Source organism: Pongo abelii, chromosome 6 (genome assembly GCF_028885655.2).
Source record: "Pongo abelii isolate AG06213 chromosome 6, NHGRI_mPonAbe1-v2.0_pri, whole genome shotgun sequence".
In the NCBI taxonomy this organism is placed as follows: Eukaryota; Metazoa; Chordata; class Mammalia; order Primates; family Hominidae; genus Pongo; species Pongo abelii.
Genome location: NC_071991.2, coordinates 141,038,878 through 141,056,860, shown reverse-complemented (window position 1 = coordinate 141,056,860; position 17,983 = coordinate 141,038,878). Strand labels below are relative to the sequence as shown.

The 17,983-nt window shown below is 42.6% G+C and overlaps 1 protein-coding gene and 1 long non-coding RNA gene across 2 annotated transcripts in view; both read right to left on the bottom strand.

Moving 5' to 3' along the window:
- The window catches only part of LOC129060507 (uncharacterized), a 120,147-nt gene that overhangs the window by 77,811 nt on the left and 24,353 nt on the right, over positions 1–17,983 (bottom strand). The window lies entirely within an intron of this gene.
- TAS2R60 (taste 2 receptor member 60) lies at positions 1,354–2,358 on the bottom strand. The gene is made up of 2 exons (XM_054559944.1): positions 1,554–2,358; positions 1,354–1,505 (listed from the first exon to the last, which is right to left on the bottom strand). Exons 1-2 carry the CDS (start codon positions 2,356–2,358, stop codon positions 1,354–1,356), a joined length of 957 nt encoding a protein of 318 aa, XP_054415919.1.

Sequence of the window (17,983 nt, the reverse complement as noted above, 5' to 3'; positions counted from 1 at the left end):
TCGTGTGTGCCCCTGTAGAAACAAACATGTTTCAACAGAACAGGGAAGCAGGAGAGGATTGGAAGGCACACAGGAGGACCCTGCAAGTGACTCATTGGCAGCACAGGGGTATAGGGAGGGGGGAGGAGCGAGACAGATAAGGGGATTGTTTTCAGGAAAAAATTTAGAGGCACATTTGTTGAAGAAGGGAAGGACAATAAAGAGGGAAAGTTGGAAGATTTGTGTAGAAGTAGAAATCCTTGACCTAGCAGCAGAGAGAAAATGGGCAGGAGCAGGTGGGCTAGGAGCACAGATGTCAGCCTTGAAAAGCCAAAAACAGAGACCAGTCCTCTAATGTACAGGAGTGTGGTGGAGGTAAAAACTAGGAAAGGAGGGGGAGAGATTTTAAAGTGAATGGAGGAAAGTTGAGGGTTGTCCCGTTTGAATGATTCAAGGAGTAACTGAACTTAAAGAACGTTTGAGAGGAGCTTGGACTGAACTTAAAGAACGTTTGAGAGGAGCTTGGAAAAGCAGAAAGGCAGTCTGAACATGGTTCACCAAACACAAAGGCTTTTTCTTCTTAAATGTTAGGTCTTAGACAGATATAGATAAACTTCCCCATGTCAGTAGGGGAATTACAATAGGTCCCAATATCAATCAAAAGAAGTTACATCTGAACCCAGAGACCTTAACAAATACAGAAGAGAGTAACAAGCTGGGCTATTATAGAGAACATGAATCACATACAAATCATAGACCCCTAGCACTCGGAGGGATCTCCAAAGGTCATCGGAGAATACACACATCCCTGACAACACACACTGCCACACACATGCACCAATTACACTATGCTCTGTGTAGAGAGTTTAGACACCAGAAACTCTTCCAGGGAAAGAAGGAGAGAGGCACCACATTAGATGGCCAGAAAACTGAATTGATGAGAAGGGAAAGGTGGTTCACAGGACAAAGCCTGCGAAAACTGCAGTTCCATAAGCATGCCCGAGTTCGATTCAACAGATAAAATATTGCATGAAGTTTGAGGATCTTTGCAACCAGTTCCCAGAACGATTATTTTAAACACCAAGAGATCGATCACAGGAAAAATAAAGGCTTCTGGATTCTTTGACCACATCAAGTCCCACAGGAACCATGGCCACGTGAACTATGCACTTCCTGAGTACATTAAAGTGACACTAGCCCATATTTCAGGACCTTTACTCTCACCTTGTATCCTATTTCGTTGAAGTTATTTTTCTAATCATTAACTGCAGCAACAGGAAGAGAACATTCAATGTGGCAAAGAGAGAAGCTATGTCCCTTTGAGTCCATGCCTTCTCCACAAGAATCTCCTTGAAGCTTTTCATCAGCTGTGGTTCAAGGTGTCCCACACCTTGAGGAACGGCACCTCTTCAGCACAGCTCTCAGCCTGCGGTTGCTGAAGAGTAGAATGATGGGGTGAACTGCTGCACACAGATAAATCACTGACTCCCACACCCAGAATTTAAAGTCCAGAGGTGGAAAAATACCTGCAGCACTGAACACCCAGAATTTAAAGTCCAGAGGTGGAAAAATACCTGCAGCACTGAACACCAGTGACAGGAAATACGAGATGAAGAGCATGGCAAAAGAGAGGAGAGCCAGCATAGCCTTTATGTGTGCCTGCACACTGGGCTCTCGGAATCCTGAGTTTGTAAGGAGAGCCTTCTTCATGTGTCTTCCCAGAGATGTGATGAGCAAAATCATGCAAATGAAAAAGACAGCAGTGGGCATTGTCCAAGTAATCATTTTTAGAGGGAAGAGATAGAATTTCTCACAGTAGCTCCATATGCTATTGCCAGTGACATTCCAAGGTTGTAGATGGTTCCTTAAATAGCTCTGATATACTCTATGGTTGCCTATGAAAAATAGAATGGTGGTGAAGCTGGAGAGCCCTACAGAGCTGAAGAGCATCCAAGGTACCCACTCAGACAACTTGTGCTTTAGCCAGAGGAAGACAGGGTGGGTGAAGGTAGCAATTTTCACACAATAGAAGACACTAAGCCAGGTAGAGAACCATAAGGTGGCAGCATTCAGCAAGTCCCACTGGAAAGCTAGAAACCGCAGTACAGGGTTGTATGGGAAGGCCGTCGGATACAAGAAAACATAAGTGGTCTTACCCATTACCACCCACTGAGGACAAAAGCGAGAGGCCCCTAGGCTAACCAATAATTTATCACAAGGCAACAACATTCTCTGTAGCACCCACTCCATGCCCAGAGCAGCAGTGATGAAGCAATTGCCTGCCATTGCTACCAGGCATAAAAGGAGTAAAATGATAGCCAAGATGATGGCCTTCTCATCAGTCATCGAAGATCCTAGAACCATGTGGTCTCCATTCATCTCTCTGATGGACAAGATTGGTCCCAAAGCTTCAAGGGCTATTTCTGTTGGGTTGCTCTGGAAGGTCCTGTAGGATAAGTTTGTCCTTCCAGCTGCCCCAAGTGCAGAGGCTAGGCCAGAGTAGAGGATGCAGGCTATCAGAGGAGGGTAAGAGGTTTTTTCTTCTCAGAGTAGATGCAAATATTGTCAAGGCTCAATTTTCAAAGTCCCCATACCTGCCCAAAAATTTGCCTGCTCTTCTGCCTATTCTCTGCGCATGTCAACATCAAAGTGGATAATATATCAGGCCCTGGCATTTAGTGTCCTTACACAGGAGGTTATACTTCTCTAAGCGGACACCTACGACAGGACCATGCACCTGCTGGCTCAGTAGTATCATCCGTGGGGCATACCCGCTACTGAGACAGTGCTCACATCCACAGAGTGGGGGGGTGATTGTTGTGTTGCAGGCATTGTTCTGAGTGCTCTGCTTAGGTCTCACAACAACTCTACGAGGGGAGTGGTATGGCAATACCCCTTTAAATGAGACAGAGAAAACTAAGCAAACCTTTATAGAGAAAGATTAATTCAAGTCTTATTACTCACAGTGACCATCATCATAAAAAAAGAACACAGGAGACAATTATACATAATGAGGCAGTCAACTTTTTTCAAAATTTAAAAATATATATTTTATAACTGGTAGCCTCTAAAATAGCACTTCACAGAGGAACCCCCAGTAGTGATAAGCCAATGGGATATGGCAGAATGAGCCCTGTGCTAGGAGTCGAGACAGCCTTTAGTCCAAGCTTCACCCCTTATTGTGAGTCGTTGGATATGTCAGCCTCTCTGCACCTCATTTTGTCCATCTGTAAAATATGAAAAGTATCCTATGTTCTAATTCACAAAGATGTCTTAGAATCTAGGCTTAGAACAAAAGAAGACACGAAAGATAATCTTACAGATAAAAGAAATAAGGCCCCAAATTATATATTAAGACTCCCACCTAAAGTCACAGTTATGCAGAGGAGAGACCAAAATCGAAACTGATTCCAGGACCAGGAATCTCTGCCATGGTTAGCAATACATGTTACACCTCCATCTTCTTCATCCCCAGCTGAACTCGGAAGCCCAACTTTTGAGTCTTGTCACAATCACTACGGATCCTCAAGCAGTTAACCTCTCTGAACGCCCCCCTTTCTTCACCTACAAAAAATATGGATCACAAATAAATATGACCATAAATATGGTAAATATATTGGAAATTATAAACCTCTGCATATGGACAAGCAGCGATGATGGTGATGATGACAATGACTTTATTAGAATGGCTATCTTCTATTCCATCCATCCTGTGGCATAATAAGTAGCATAAGGAGAATTCAGGAGAGCATCAGGGATGCAACAGAAGTTCAGGGCACCAAATGTCAGACCATTGACATCAACCAGAGAAGGACAGAGTAAAAAAAAGACCACATTCTTTATAGAAATTAGCTTCAAAGAGTCAAAAAAATCAGCAATCAACACCCAGGTGAGTGTAAGTAGGTTAACGTGTCACAGGGAGATGGGAAAGCAGAAATTGTTCTGGGTCAAATACAGCAATATTGAAGGCTCAGGATCAAGTAACATGACAGTAAGGGGATTTGTAATAGAATACACATCTTCTGACACCACAACCTACCAGTTCCATATATAGGACCCCCACAAAAAGGGAATAGAACACATGTCAGCATCTCTTCCCAGTTCCCAGTCTACTTCCCAGTAGTCCACTTCCAGGTGGAATTGTTTCTTTAACACATAGGCCAACCATAGTGGACATAGTTCTTCTGAGTAAAGGAAAGAAGATGAACTAAGGTAATTCACTCTGCCTTTCTGTGAAGATGCAAATTTCCAGGAGATAGAGTTCCCAACTGCTCTCTTCCTTGCCCTTGTTCTTCTGGCTGACATTTGGCTGTTTTCTACTGGAACTTGGAGAAATGGGGCAAACTTTGGGCTTATAGCTCTGGAGTATGGCCACCTACAAACCGCCCAATATGGAAAACTTGAATCTTTTTCATCCACCTCCCACACCTTCAATGACAAAGATGTGCATTTAACCTTCAATTCATTTAATAATAATTTATTAAGCATATCCTATATGCCATGATAACCCTTTGAAAGACATTGGGCTACAACAATGAATTAGATATCTGCCCTCAAAGCACTTTCACGGGCTAAACATAAACCACAAAGATTTACTGGATGTATACTATGTGCAGAGTAAGTTAATCCAAAAGAGGGAATAATCATTTGAATTTAAATATGCAATGTGTTTCGTGGTGATTCTTCTGTTTTTTGTTGTTTGTTTGTTTGTTGCATTTGGCTTTCTCATGTCTAGATTTATCTTCTTAGGTAAAAGCCAAGTCTGAGAGTTTTTAACTTTTCATAACCAGTCTTTATAAATGTAATCATGAGGGTAGTAGGACAGGGATCCTGAGTTAGCTCTCTATATGGAAAACCTTCAACTCAGTACTCTCAACAAGTGACTCCCAGTCTGTGGCTCTATGTGTTAGGGATCTTGCTATTCCCATCCCAAGATTTCTCAGAAGAGTTGAGCAGTAACAGCCCCATAATTGTGAGACAACAAAGATGCTGTCTTGCATGTTGGAAGGAAAAAGATGAGGCATCAGTAAAGGAGGGGGATACATGACTACATCCAGAACAATTAGATACATTTAGCTACAACAGAGGACTTACATAGAGAGATGACATATCAAGCAAAAAAGGTAGGCTGGAGAGAGGTCACAGAAAATTTTGGAAGCCTTGATGAGATGTTAGATTGTATCTTTAGTCAAGACAGAGCCACCAAGTGTTTTGGGGCTTTTATGAGCTAGAGTTTTAAAAAGGAGATTGAGAACATCGATTAATCAGGAACTCCTGAGACAAGTCCACTTAACCTGTATCACTCGAAGGGCTGTGAAGATGGAGCAGAATGTGAGAGTTGAATCACCACCCACTCCCCACCCAAACACCTTCAGTAAACTTCTGGAGCTCAGCCCTAGGGAAGAGCAGTCTTCCAGGTGCTCATAGAAGAGTAGAAGGGATAGAAGAGAAAGATCTCCCCACTCCTGCCATGCTCCTGTCTTCCCCGCCTCCAACCAATTTGTGGCTTGAGCCCCAAGGCTCAGTCTCATAATTTATTGTTAATCTACCTGTAGGAAGTCATTAGCTCGCTCATGTTGCTACAAAGAAAAAGAAAAATTCTTCGTGATTGATGATGAGGATAATACATGTTCTCTAGGTGGGATAATTCACAGACTTTAGGTGTCTATTTAATTTAAAGCCCGACCACAGTGCCAGCTTCCCACAGGTTCCTCCATCCTGCCTCACCCTCGCTCTACCCTCTAACCAGCAACTTGAGAATCTCCTCTTTTAAACCTTTAACCATCCTCTTGCAAGAGAAAATTCCTGATCTTGTTATCTTGCCTCTGGTCATCCCTCTCTCTTCTCTTGCTATCCTTGCCTCCAGCTAGCATTGTAGCATAATGTTTTGGGGCCTCAGCTTCCCAGTATTATTGGACATTTGACGTTACATGCATTTATCTATTTGAAAATTCTTTGTAACCTCTGTTCTGTCCTGTTATTTACTGCTTCTATTTTGACTAGTTCGAACATATGAATCTCTCTTAACCATGTGCAGTGTTTTTCCCAATCTCTTTTAGTCTATCAGTCTCCATACTTTTTTATCATGAATTCCATCGGTAAAATATATATATATGAACATGCAACCCACCAGCTATGAATTGAATGTTTGTGTCCTCCCAAAATGCATACACTGAAACCTTAACCCTCAATGTGATAACATTTAGAGATAACGCTTTCAGGAGGTAATTAGTTCATAAGGGTGAAGCCCTCATGAATGGGATTAGTGTCCTTATAAGAAGAAACACAAGAAAGATAAATCTCTCTGCCACGTGAGAACACAACAATAAGGTATCTGTCTGCAACCCAGAGAGGGCCCTCACCAGAACCCAACCATGCTGGCACCCTCAGTTTCAGGCTCCAGAACTGTGAGAAATAAATATCTGCTGCATAAACACCCAGTTTATGGTATTCTGTCACAGCAGCCTAGGCTGACTAAGATACTACCATGTGCATATTTATTTTTAATTATATGCATGTACATTTTACTAATATGTTATATGCATCATAAAATAACCCAAAAAAAGGGATTAAAAGGAAAAGATAAAAATAAATGGAAACTGAAATTGCTACAGGCCTAGTGGATCATCTTGCACAAGCTCTGGGATGCAGACATCCCAATCTGGAGATTCCCATCCTCAGCAGCAGCCTCTGGGATCCACCTCCTGGGTGAGCAGACAGGAAGAGTAGGATCATCAAAATTAAGAACTGTAGGACATTTCCTTTGTTTTCCATCTGTCTTCTGTTGGCCAAAACCTAAAAGCATTTTTACATCAGACAATTCCTATTCATTCGACATGAGCACATGAAGTTATGGATGTGACATACAGTGGCACCAAACTCCTGTGTGTCCTTAGCCTTCTGTGAGATCAGGCTGGAAAAGCTCCCTGGGTGGAATCAGTCTTAAGCAGAACACAAAGGAAGGAAATGATGGAGACTGGCAGAGAAAGGAAAGAAGGAAGTACTGGGTGGGCCCAAGAAGCACATGAAGAAGAAAAGGACTTGGGGGAAGAAGGGAAGAAGATTTATTGGGCTGAAGTGGAGAGACGAGGCCAAGAGCACAGGTGTGGAGCAGAAGGGCAGGCGATGTCAAGTGAATGGTGCTGCACAATCTATGTCACTATAAAAAAATAAGCTTCAAGGTGGGGTGTGGTGGCTCACGTCTGTAATCCCACAGGTGTGTGGATCACTTGAGGTGAGGAGATTGAGACCAGCCTGGCCAACATGGTGAAACTCCATCTCTACTAAAAATACAAAAATTAGCCAGGCGTGGTGGCACACGCCTGTAGTCCCAGCTACTCGGGAGGCTGAGGCAGGAGAATTGCTTGAATACGGGAGGTGGAGGCCGCAGTGAACTGAGATCACACCACTGCACTCCAGCCTGGGCAACACAGCAAGATTCCATCTTAAAAGTAAAATAAAATATATGAAAAATAAGCTTCAGTTTGCCCACAGAGACAACTGACGACAGTTACGTTCTCTATAAAGGGCATACAGACCAAAATGATGCTTGGCAAATATTAGGGTTGCTTACCTATAGATTCTTGGGGCCCCATGAGGAAATGAGGCCACCAGCAAAGGTCAAGGTGATTGACGGCTAGGACTAGAGACTCACAGCAGTGGAGGGGATGGTAAGAACACAGAGAGCAAGATGGAAAAGGGATTCTGAGGCATGGACAGAGGGGGAGAGAAAGAAGAAACTGGAAAGAGAAAGACAGTACCCAAACCTTATACATTCCTGCCAGGATCATTCATCCCAGGACTGGTTATTGACATGGATAACTCAGGAGCAGAACCACCCTATGGCCAGCACCTTCCAAAGCCCTGTGAGCCAGCAGCACATGGGCACTGGAGCTGAGGCCATGTCTTCAGGCCCTTTTTCAGTTTGGGGCTCCTCAGCACCAGGACAGTAGAGTGCAGACAGATGTTGGCATAGATTAGCACTTCCCAGGCCCAGTGCCAGTGATTCTGAAAGTTTATGATTTTCAAAGCAGAAACAAACAAGGACAGGAAGTGCAATGTACAGAAGATGAGGGAAAAGGTGAGTGACTTTAAAGCCATGGTGTAAGCCTGGGTGCTGGGATCACAGGGGCCAGGCCTGAGGTCCCTCATCTGCCTCAAGTGCCAGCACAGCGAGACTATGAGCAAGACGGTGGACACTAAGAACAGGAGGAACGGAATCAATAACACAAACCCTTCATGAAAGAAAAAGTAGCGCTGAAATGAAGCCTGCACTCTATAAACTAGAGTTTCGTTTCCATAGGAACTCAGGAAGACCTTCCTCTGACCAAACAGTATGTTCCCAGTGGCTGATGAGATGACTTGCAGGCCACAGATGATCAGGGAGCCCTTGATCAGCTTGGGCACTAACCGAGAGATCCTCCACTTCAGCCAGGCGAAGGTGGGGTGGGAGAAAGATGAGATCTTCACACAGTAGAAAGCAGCAAGCAAGGCAGTAAACCACAAAGTGAGGGCACTGAAAAGGTCCCAGAAGATGTTCATATAAGGAACTGCACGCCAAAAATCTAGGGAGGCCAGGAGGTTGTTCGCCATGGCTACCCCATGCAGGCAGAACCGGGAGGCAGCGACACAGGCCACAATCATGTCACTTGTGGACAGCATCCGGCACCTTACCCACTCCCTGCCCAGCATTGTGACCAAGAAGCCATTCTGCAGCATTGCAGCCAATGACTCCAGGCAAAAGATGGCTATGAAGATCAACGTGGGCAAGGAGGGCATCTTCTCCAGGGAGGTTCTGCTAAGTCTCGGCTCCTACTGCAGAGGGCTGGGACACATCTGCAGGGAAAAACAGCCTCTCTGGCTGAGTCAAGCCACCCTGTTGACACCAGAGACTCAGAAGCCCTTGTCCCTGGATTCATAGAAAATCTCAGCCACCAGCAAACACCCCCAGTCCCCAGAATTTGAAAGGATAATTTCTGCAATCTCCTTTGGCATGCAAATCACTCCCAGCTCAATGACACCATCTCCATTTGCATAACCTGTATTTGCCTATCCTTTCTCAGAGCCAGATGCAGAGAAACGTTAACAGAATAGAGGCTGCTGGGGTGACTGAAAATACCCACATTTTGTACGTGATATCTTAACTGTACTATTTCTTTCCTAACTCTTCTTTAAAAGACGTTGTTACTCTTATTGCCCTCCCCAAACCACAAACCTTCCCTTCGCATCCTGCCTCAATATTTTATTCAGTAGCCTCTATACACGGCCTTAGCTCACCTCCTGAATGGGTGGAACAGAAAAATCATTCACATGCACAAGGCTTCACATTGCTGCCTAAAATTTCACTGTCATGCTCCATATTGGAGTTCATGGAATCTCCAGTTAAAATGTGGATATCTCTGATGTGTTACCATCAAATCTGTTAACCGTTATCCCCTTGGTTCCAGAGTGCTTGATCAACCAAAAGTAATCAGTTCCTAAGAAGCCTCTGAGGAAATGAGACAGAGTAGATAAGTTATAATGAGAAGACGAGAAAGACAGAGAAGGGAAACTGACCCAGAGAGGACATCACCATAGGAGCCGGGGGAAGCAAGAGTTGGTGGAATGACAAGAGGAGCTCAGGGCAAAGCTGAGCCACAGGGAAGTTCTGCTTTATGTGGAGTGAGCCCTGTCCCATAACAATACTGAATATATAATAGTAAAAACCACCCCGCTGAAACACCTTGTCTTTTTTTTTTTTGACAGTCTCACTCTGTCGCCAGGCTGGAGAGCAGTGACGTGATCTCGGCTCACTGCAACCTCCGCCTCCCGGGTTCAAGCAACTCTCCTGCCTCAGCCTCCCGAGTAGCTGGGACTACAGGCATGCGCCACCATGCCTGGCTAATTTTTGTATTTTTAGTAGAGATGGGGTTTCATCATGTTGGCCGGGATGATCTCGATCTCTTGACCTTGTGATCTGCCCGCCTTGGCCTCCCAAAGTGCTGGGATTACAGGTGTGAGCCACCGCATAGGGCCCCACCTTGTCATTTTTAAAGTGACTTCACACATGTTACATTTTGCCTTTACCACCAACCACACAAAATGACACTGGTTCAGATCAGCCAACCCAGGCTCAGGGAGCCATGAGGACAGGTTCAACTGAGGAAAGAATGCCTATGAATGTGGAAAAAGTAAAAACAAAAGGGTTAAGAGAGAAGAGAGAGAAGGAGGGTAGAAGAAAGCAGAGGTGTGGATAGAAAAACAGGGAAGGGAATCCCCCGGCAAATGTCTCAGATCTTGGAGTCAGGGCTCTCCACCAAGCTGAGTCATAGAAAATAGCCTTGCCTACTTCCCATGGTCTTACTCAAGATTCTACAGGTGAGAGAGGCCTGTGTGTGAAAGATTAAAGAGAAATAAAAACAAGGACAAACATTTATAGTGGCAACTTCAAGAAAAAGAGGTTCAGCTCTCGAATATAGCAATTGCTTGAAGAGCTGCTTGTTTGTTTGTTTGTTTGTTTGTTTTGAGAAGGAGTCTCGCTCTGTCGCCCAGGCTGGAGTGCAGTGGTTTGATCTTGGCTCACTGCAAGCTCCACCTCCCGGGTTCACGCCATTCTCCTGCCTCAGCCTCCCGAGTAGCTGGGACTACAGGCGCCTGCCACCATGCCCGGCTAATTGAAGAGCTGCTAGTTTTTATTGAACTCTCAAAATATTGTTAGAGAGCGGATAATTCAACCTGATCAACTGTTTTGTAACACAGCTTCAGTGTCTTTATTTAATTCTTTGCATGTCTTCCTCTGGCTTCTTGAAGACAACAGCAATGAGTGGCTTCTGCATGCTCCACAGCATTTTGGCTCGTCTCAAAATCCTTTGGCCAGAGCTCAGATTCATGATGTCATCAAGAAGCGAGCTGAGGCCATGGTACACCAAGTAGACATTTAATGTTTGCAGGCAACCTGCATGTTCTCTGCAGAGGTGCCAAAGCATGCACTTTGCCAGAACAAGTCTTCCCCAGGACTTTTCCTTTCTACAGTTGATAGCTCTAGAAAGTAAACATTTTCTCCTGTTTCAATACTCTTCTATAAGAAGGCTAAAAGAGTACCTTTCCCGCAGGCACCTGTTTATCCATCTCTCAATGCTTCACTAGATATATCTTATGGGGGTCCCATGTCCCATTCATAGTCTGCCACCAAAAGAGACCATAAGCAAGATGATGTTTTAGGTTTTTTCCGTTTTTCAAGAGTCCTTCGAGTATGAAATAGCAATCAAAATACAAGGTGTTTCTCACAAAAGTTTGGGTCACATTTCTCTTTTTTAAAGGTGTCTCATTCCTGCAGCTGAAGCTAACGAATTATTTTCTGCAGCATGACTGGAGATATTTTTTTAGGATGAAGTCTGAGTCTTCTGTGAAATGGTAGTAATGGTAAACAGGTAACAGCAGAAGACTGGATTAAAATGGAAGATTCTGCAAAGAGCTACACGCACTTCCCTCACGTTAGTCCTCTACACTAGTAAAGTGCTTTTTGGTTTCTGTTGATTTGTTTGTTTTTTGTTTTTATTTTCTTTTTCTTATCACATTCAAGAATACATTGGTTCATCTTAGAGACATACAAAAATACATTTCATTTGACAAGGTTTCTCAATCTTGGCGCCCATTCCCAACTGGACCTTTGAGTGATGTGCATTGCATAAATACTTCCACATATTTCCATGGCTTTATCAGGTAACTGATGGCCCACTCCAGGGAACGGTGGAGGAAAAAGGAAATAACAATGTTTTGAATGGCTAGACTGCACATAAATGTTAAGCTAAACTATGCACAAATTTAATAATGATTTCCCTGCAAGATAAGCCCTAAATATTTTTTCTCACCCTGAAGACTTCCTCTGACTCTTATATTTAAGTAAGTAATTTAGAATAAACATTGGCTCTAATAGCAATCCAGCATAATAGAGAATTTTAGCTTTCTGAAAGTAAATTTGGGGATTTCTAACATCTTCCATTATCAAAATGTGAATGTACAGTTGAATACCATTTAATATTCAGGTAAATCTACAGACTTTCTTCTCAAATAAAAAATAGCATTTGATAGTTATTTTTGTAATTATAAAGTTAGCCTGCATGGAAGTTGAGTCCAATTCTATTTCAACTAAAAGATTTTTAGAATGAATCTTTCTCTTTGCCTTGCTCCATTCGAGCATTTAGAAGCAATAAAATTAATCTCTAAAGGAATAAATCAAATGTTATTCCCATAATGCCATGAACTTCACTCAATGTCTAACATCTACAGGAGGGATAAGTTATGTTCAGTAATTTCTAAATCAGTGGTTTACAAATTATGCTTTCCAGGGAGTTCTCGTGGTAGGGAAAGGGTAAGAGGAGAACTGAGAAAGTAGAACCATAAACTCTCATTTCCTTTTCAAACAGAGCAGTCCTGCTTATATGTATTTTATATACTGAGCTTCTACATACTATTTCAAAGAAAGAACTCCATTGCAAGAAACAAATTTAAACCGCTGCCATAGATAGATCCAAAGTCAACAAGAGAGGTAAGGACAGATTGCATCAACCCACCTTCTTTCCTTTGCTCCCCAAAACTCTTCTAAATTAACTGTGAAAGATTTTTGAGGCCACGTGCAGTGGCTCACCCCTGTAATCCCAACACTTTGGGAGGCCAAGGCTGGTGGATCACACGGTCAGGCGTTCAAGACCAGCCTGGCCAACATGGTGAAATCCCATCTCTACTAAAAATACAAAAAAAAATCAGCTGGGCGTGATGGCGTGTGCCTGTAATTCCAGCTACTTGGGAGGCTGAGGCAGGAGAATTGCTTGAACTGGAACCCGGGAGGCGGAGGTTGCAGTGAGCTGAGATCACGCCACTGCATTCCAGCCTGGCCTACAGAGAGAGACTCCATCTCAAAAAAAAAAAAAAAAAAAAAAAAAAAAAAAAAAAAAAATTGAAATTAAGGCATAAATCCAAATAAAATAGATGGAAGAGTGATCAAAGACACAACAGCCCTAAGAAAACAGAATCCTATCGAAGCAGAAGGAAAAGTCAAGAATGAACCTGACTTTTACCCAAGATTTGCCATACCAGGTTCCTCTAAAGAAAAATTAGTTAAAAGTCAGTTTAAGATTCAGATTCCTAAATCACTGTTCCCATTTTGTATACCTGGGCAACCACCACTCTCTCACCCTAGTATTGTCTGGAAAGGATAAAACAGGATCACTGAGCTGGATATATCTATAGCACAGTTGAGACAAGGGTACTATACTGAAACAGGGACATTAGGTGAACAAATGCTCTCCTCTCACATGGTTTTTAGAACTCCGGAAACCAGGCTTTTATCCTACAGGCAGATGAGTATCGTCTTTTCCAAGAACTCAAACATTCTAAAAGGAAGACATAAAGACAATATCAGATATTCTTCAAATTATTAGTCCAGACAATCACTTTACAGTGAAGCCCATAATTAACAAGTCCCATTCAAGAGTTCAGAGTTTCCAATCAGCCTTTCCATCTCTTTTGCAACAGCAGCAGACAACGAGGAGCTTGGGACACCTGAGAATGGCACCTAGCATGGAAAATAAGACCAAAACAAAACAGGTATTTGGAGGAAGAAAACAATGCAAGGAGAAGAAAGCTTTCCCAAAATGATATCAGTATTCTCAGAGTTATGAGAATATAATAATAACATACAAAACAACAGGTTACTGTTTAAAAGAAATACTCAAAATTTTTTAAAAGAAAATTCTTGGAATTAAAATGACAATATCTGAGATTAAATGTCAATAGAAGAGTTGAAAGCTAAAATTTATTAAATACCTCAGAAAAGAGAAGAAATAAACCCATAGGTTAAAAACAAAAGAGAATGCCAATCCGGGATGTCTAATAACCAAGAAATAGGAGTTCTAAACAGAGAGATGTCATAAATGGCGGGAAAAAAATCAACAAAATAGAAGAAAAGTTCCCAAAGCTAAATGATGCGACTCTTCATATTAGAAAGACTCACCAAGTATCTGTCTCATTTCATACACTTTTAGAAAACTGAGAACAAAGAGAAGTTCCTACAAGCTTTTAGAGAGGAAAAGGAGAGGAAAAATACTAAATTCAAAATATAATATTACGAATTTTATTTTAGACTTTTCCATAGTAATTTTGGAAGCTAGAAGGCAACAGAGCAATGTCTTCAATATACAGAAGGAAAATTATCTCTACCTTGGAATTCTCTATCTGGATACTCAAGAACAAGGACAAAATAAAGCCTTTTCAGACAAGCAAAGTCTCCAGATAAAGTTAATTTTTTATGTTCTCTTTTTCTGGAGGATACTGGAGAATGTGTCCCTCCAAAGCGGGAGAGTAGGCATGATAAACGGAGACATGAGTCCAGGCAACATGAGGTGAGAGGTGAGAGACAGGCAGAGGAGGCCACCAGGAGGACTGTAAAGGCAGACCCAGGATGGAGGGAGGGCATAAGGCCTGAGCATAAGTCCAGACTGGAGCAGGATATGAAGCCCCAGGAGAAATTTTCTCAGGCAAATAAAATTTGAGGATACTTGATGATGGAATTGAGAACGAAAAGCAAACAAAACAAGGTAATTGTTAAATCAATGGAAACAAAAATGTGTACAGGAAAGAAAAATTAATTGCAGTTTAATACATGGTTTCACCATGAATAGCATTTGCATTGGCATAATATTTTAAACACTAAATATTGATTTTACCATTACAATAAGACTATATTGAAAAGTGGGAGACAGAAGCGGCTTGCCAGGGGAATGAGGGTGAGGAAGAACTAAAGGTTAATATTCCATAGTGGAAAGCACACACACGCACACATGCACACACACGTGCACATGCACACACACACACACACACCAGGTAAAAGAGTTGAAAGTAGTCGCCTTGGGAAACAGGAATTGGAAGAGGATGGAAACGAAAGCCTCTATTTTTAAAAAAGCAAACAGAGAAATGTCTGGCCCTTTAAGTAGAAATACCTGGCTCTTTAGTCTAGATGCCTATATCACTTTGATAAAATCTTAAGAAAAAATGAGAAAAGTCAAGGAGAGGGGTACGAGTAAAAACAGTCAAATTGGCCCTCTTTGGTTTTTGTAAATGATGCTGCCTCCTAGAAGCAAAGATTCATTTTCCTCTCACAGTTAGGTACTTGACTGCTGTCCTCCATAAACAGGAATTAAAGTGATCTAATATTACTCATAATTTTATTAAAATCTTCCAAGTATGTGTTCTTCATAATTACTTAGAGGAAGAAAGGGCAGAAGACAATATGAGTCATGTTTCTAAAATGGCTTAATCATCTTGCAAAAAAAAAATTCTAATCCAAGGTTTCCATTTCTCAAATAATAATTTTTCTCCTGATTTTTTTTCTGTCCATCCCGTTCCATCTTATTTCCCCCTCCCATCCTCAGACAGCCCCCACCTGTCACTCAGCAGCCCAGCCCTTCCTTAAGGCACCGGCAGTGAGGGGAGTATTGGTGGCGTTAGATTGTGAAACACTTCTTAGGACAAGGCCAGAATGCGGCAATCTACATACTCACTCTTAGTGGTAGGACAGTACTGGGCATGGGAGGGTAAAATAAAGGGGTAAATGAAGAGGCATCTGCTATCTTCCCAAAATAATGGGAAAACTCACCCATTTCCTCTTAAACTCAATGGAGAAGGAGTTTTCAAAAGCATTCCCAATCTTTCAGCTCCTGACAACGCCCACAGAAATCCCTATCATTTTACTTGCCTGCACGTGCAGAAATGAAGAAGGTAAAAGAACTTCAGTATGGCTAAGGTGGTGGCGTTTCCAGCTGGGTAAAACTAGGAAGGGATTTCAGAGTGGTTGCAGGAGCACTAGGGAGTGAATGTGGAACCAACAGGAAATGAGCACCAGGCTCCCAGGTAAGTCAGTTGATAGATGAGTTCATTTTTTTCCTCCATCAGATAATGGGAACAAAAGTAAGAAAAAAAAAGTTTTTTAAAAAATCACAAGGCCAAGCACGGTGACTCAAGCCTGTAATCCCAGCAGTTTGGGAGGTAAGGCGGGTGGATCACCTGAGGTCAGGAGTTCGAGACCACCCTGGCCAACATGGTGAAACCCCATCTCTACTAAAAATACAAAAAAATTAGCCGGGTGTGGTGGCGGGTGCCTGTAATCCCAGCTACTTGGGAGGCTGAGGCAGGAGAATTGCTTGAACCCGGAAGGTAGAGGTTGCAGTGAGCAGAGATTGCACCATTGCACTCCAGCCTGGACAACAGAGCAAGTCTCTGTCTCAAAAAAAAAGAAAGAAAGAAAAGAAAAGAAATCAAAAACCACAAGATATTAAGAAGTTCTAGAAAAGAGATACAACCTCAAATTAAACTAACATTAATTAAAAATCTAATATGAAGCTGACATTGTGCTAAACACATTCACATCCATCATTTTTTCCTGTAATCTTGTTTAAGGATGTCGTACGCACTCCAGGTTTTGCTCTTTTTTATGAGATACACTGTCTATGCCTCTGTTTTTCTCAGAAAAATGTAGTGAAGCTGCTGCCATTCTACATTTGCCCCGGATGGAACTCCGTGATACCACCTCGCTTCACGATATTTCACATTGCCTGATGGAACCCAAAGAAACCAGCTTTATTTCTGTGCCATTTCTCTGTGATTAAACCTCAAACTTCAGAACCAAGATTGCTGTTTTGAATAATTAACAAGTGTTTTCTCACCTTCCGTGTTTCTCCTTTTTCCCATAATATTTCATATTTCTATCACCAGATGGCAATGAGTAAATATGCCCATGCAGGCAGATATTAAAAAGAATCAGAAAATAAGGTGACATTCCAAGCAAAGTTACAAAAATAAAATGCTCATCATGACATTCTACCATTTTAAATTAATTTAGCATTGGTCTGCTACAAAGTGCACATAATTTAGATTCAGAAGAATTGGGCTTCAGTTGTACTTTTGTCACTTTCTCAATATGTAACCTAAGATAAATCGCTCTCTCTTTTTCAAATTTGATGTGTACAAATGTAATAAGAAGTACTTGGCAACATCAGGAACATTCGATAAGGCAAGATATATAAAGACATCTGTGTAGCCAGGCACGGTGGCTCTTGTCTGTAATCCCAGCACTTTGGGAGGCCAACGTGGGTGGATCACCTGAGCTCAGGAGTTCAAGACCAGCCTGGCCAACGTGGTGAAACCCTATCTCTACTAAAAAAACAAAACGTAGCCAGGAACCGGGCGCAGTGGCTCACACCTGTAATCCCAGCACTTTGGGAGGCCGAGGCGGGCGGATCACGAGGTCAGGAGATCAAGACCACGGTGAAACTTCGTCTCTACTAAAAATACAAAAAATTAGCCAGGCATGGTGGCAGGTGCCTGTAGTCCCAGCTACTCGGGAGGCTGAGGCAGGAGAATGGTGTGAACCCAGGAGGCGGAGCTTGCAGTGAGCCAAGGTCGCGCCACTGCACTCCAGCCTGGGCGAGAGAGCGAGACTCCATCTCAAAAAAAAAGAAAAAGGTAGCCAGGCGTGGTGGCATGTGCTTGTAATCGCAGCTACTCGGGATGCTGAGGCAGGAGAATCACTTGAACCCAGGAGATGAAGGTTCCAGCGAGCCGAGATTGAGCCACTGCACTCCAGCCTAGGCGACAGAGTGAGAATCTGCCTCAAAAAATAAATAAATAAATAAATAAATAAATAAAAATAATTTTTAAAAAGGGGGGCCCGGGTGCAGTGGCTCACACCTGTAATTCCAGCACTTTGGGAGGCCAAGGCTGGGGGATAACTTGAAGTCAGGAGGAGTTCGAGGCCAGCCTGGCCAATGTGGCAAAACTCTGACCTTACTAAAAATAAAAAAAATAAAAAATAAAAAATTAGCCAGGTGTGGTGGTGTATGCCTAGAGTCTCAACTACTCGGGAGACTGAGAAGAATCGCTTGAACCCTGGAAGAAGAGGTTGCATGAGCTGAGATAGCACCACTGCACTCCAGCCTGGGTGACAGAGCAAGACTCCATCTCAAATAAAAAT

Bases quoted from the DNA above. Each gene is read 5' to 3' on its own strand.
- TAS2R60 (XM_054559944.1), bottom strand. From the start codon at position 2,358: ATGAATGGAGACCACATGGTTCTAGGATCTTCGATGACTGATGAGAAG. The intron at 1,506-1,553 runs GTATTTTTCCAC...TCAGTGCTGCAG, and splicing joins ACTGGTGTTCAGTGCTGCAG to GTATTTTTCCACCTCTGGAC.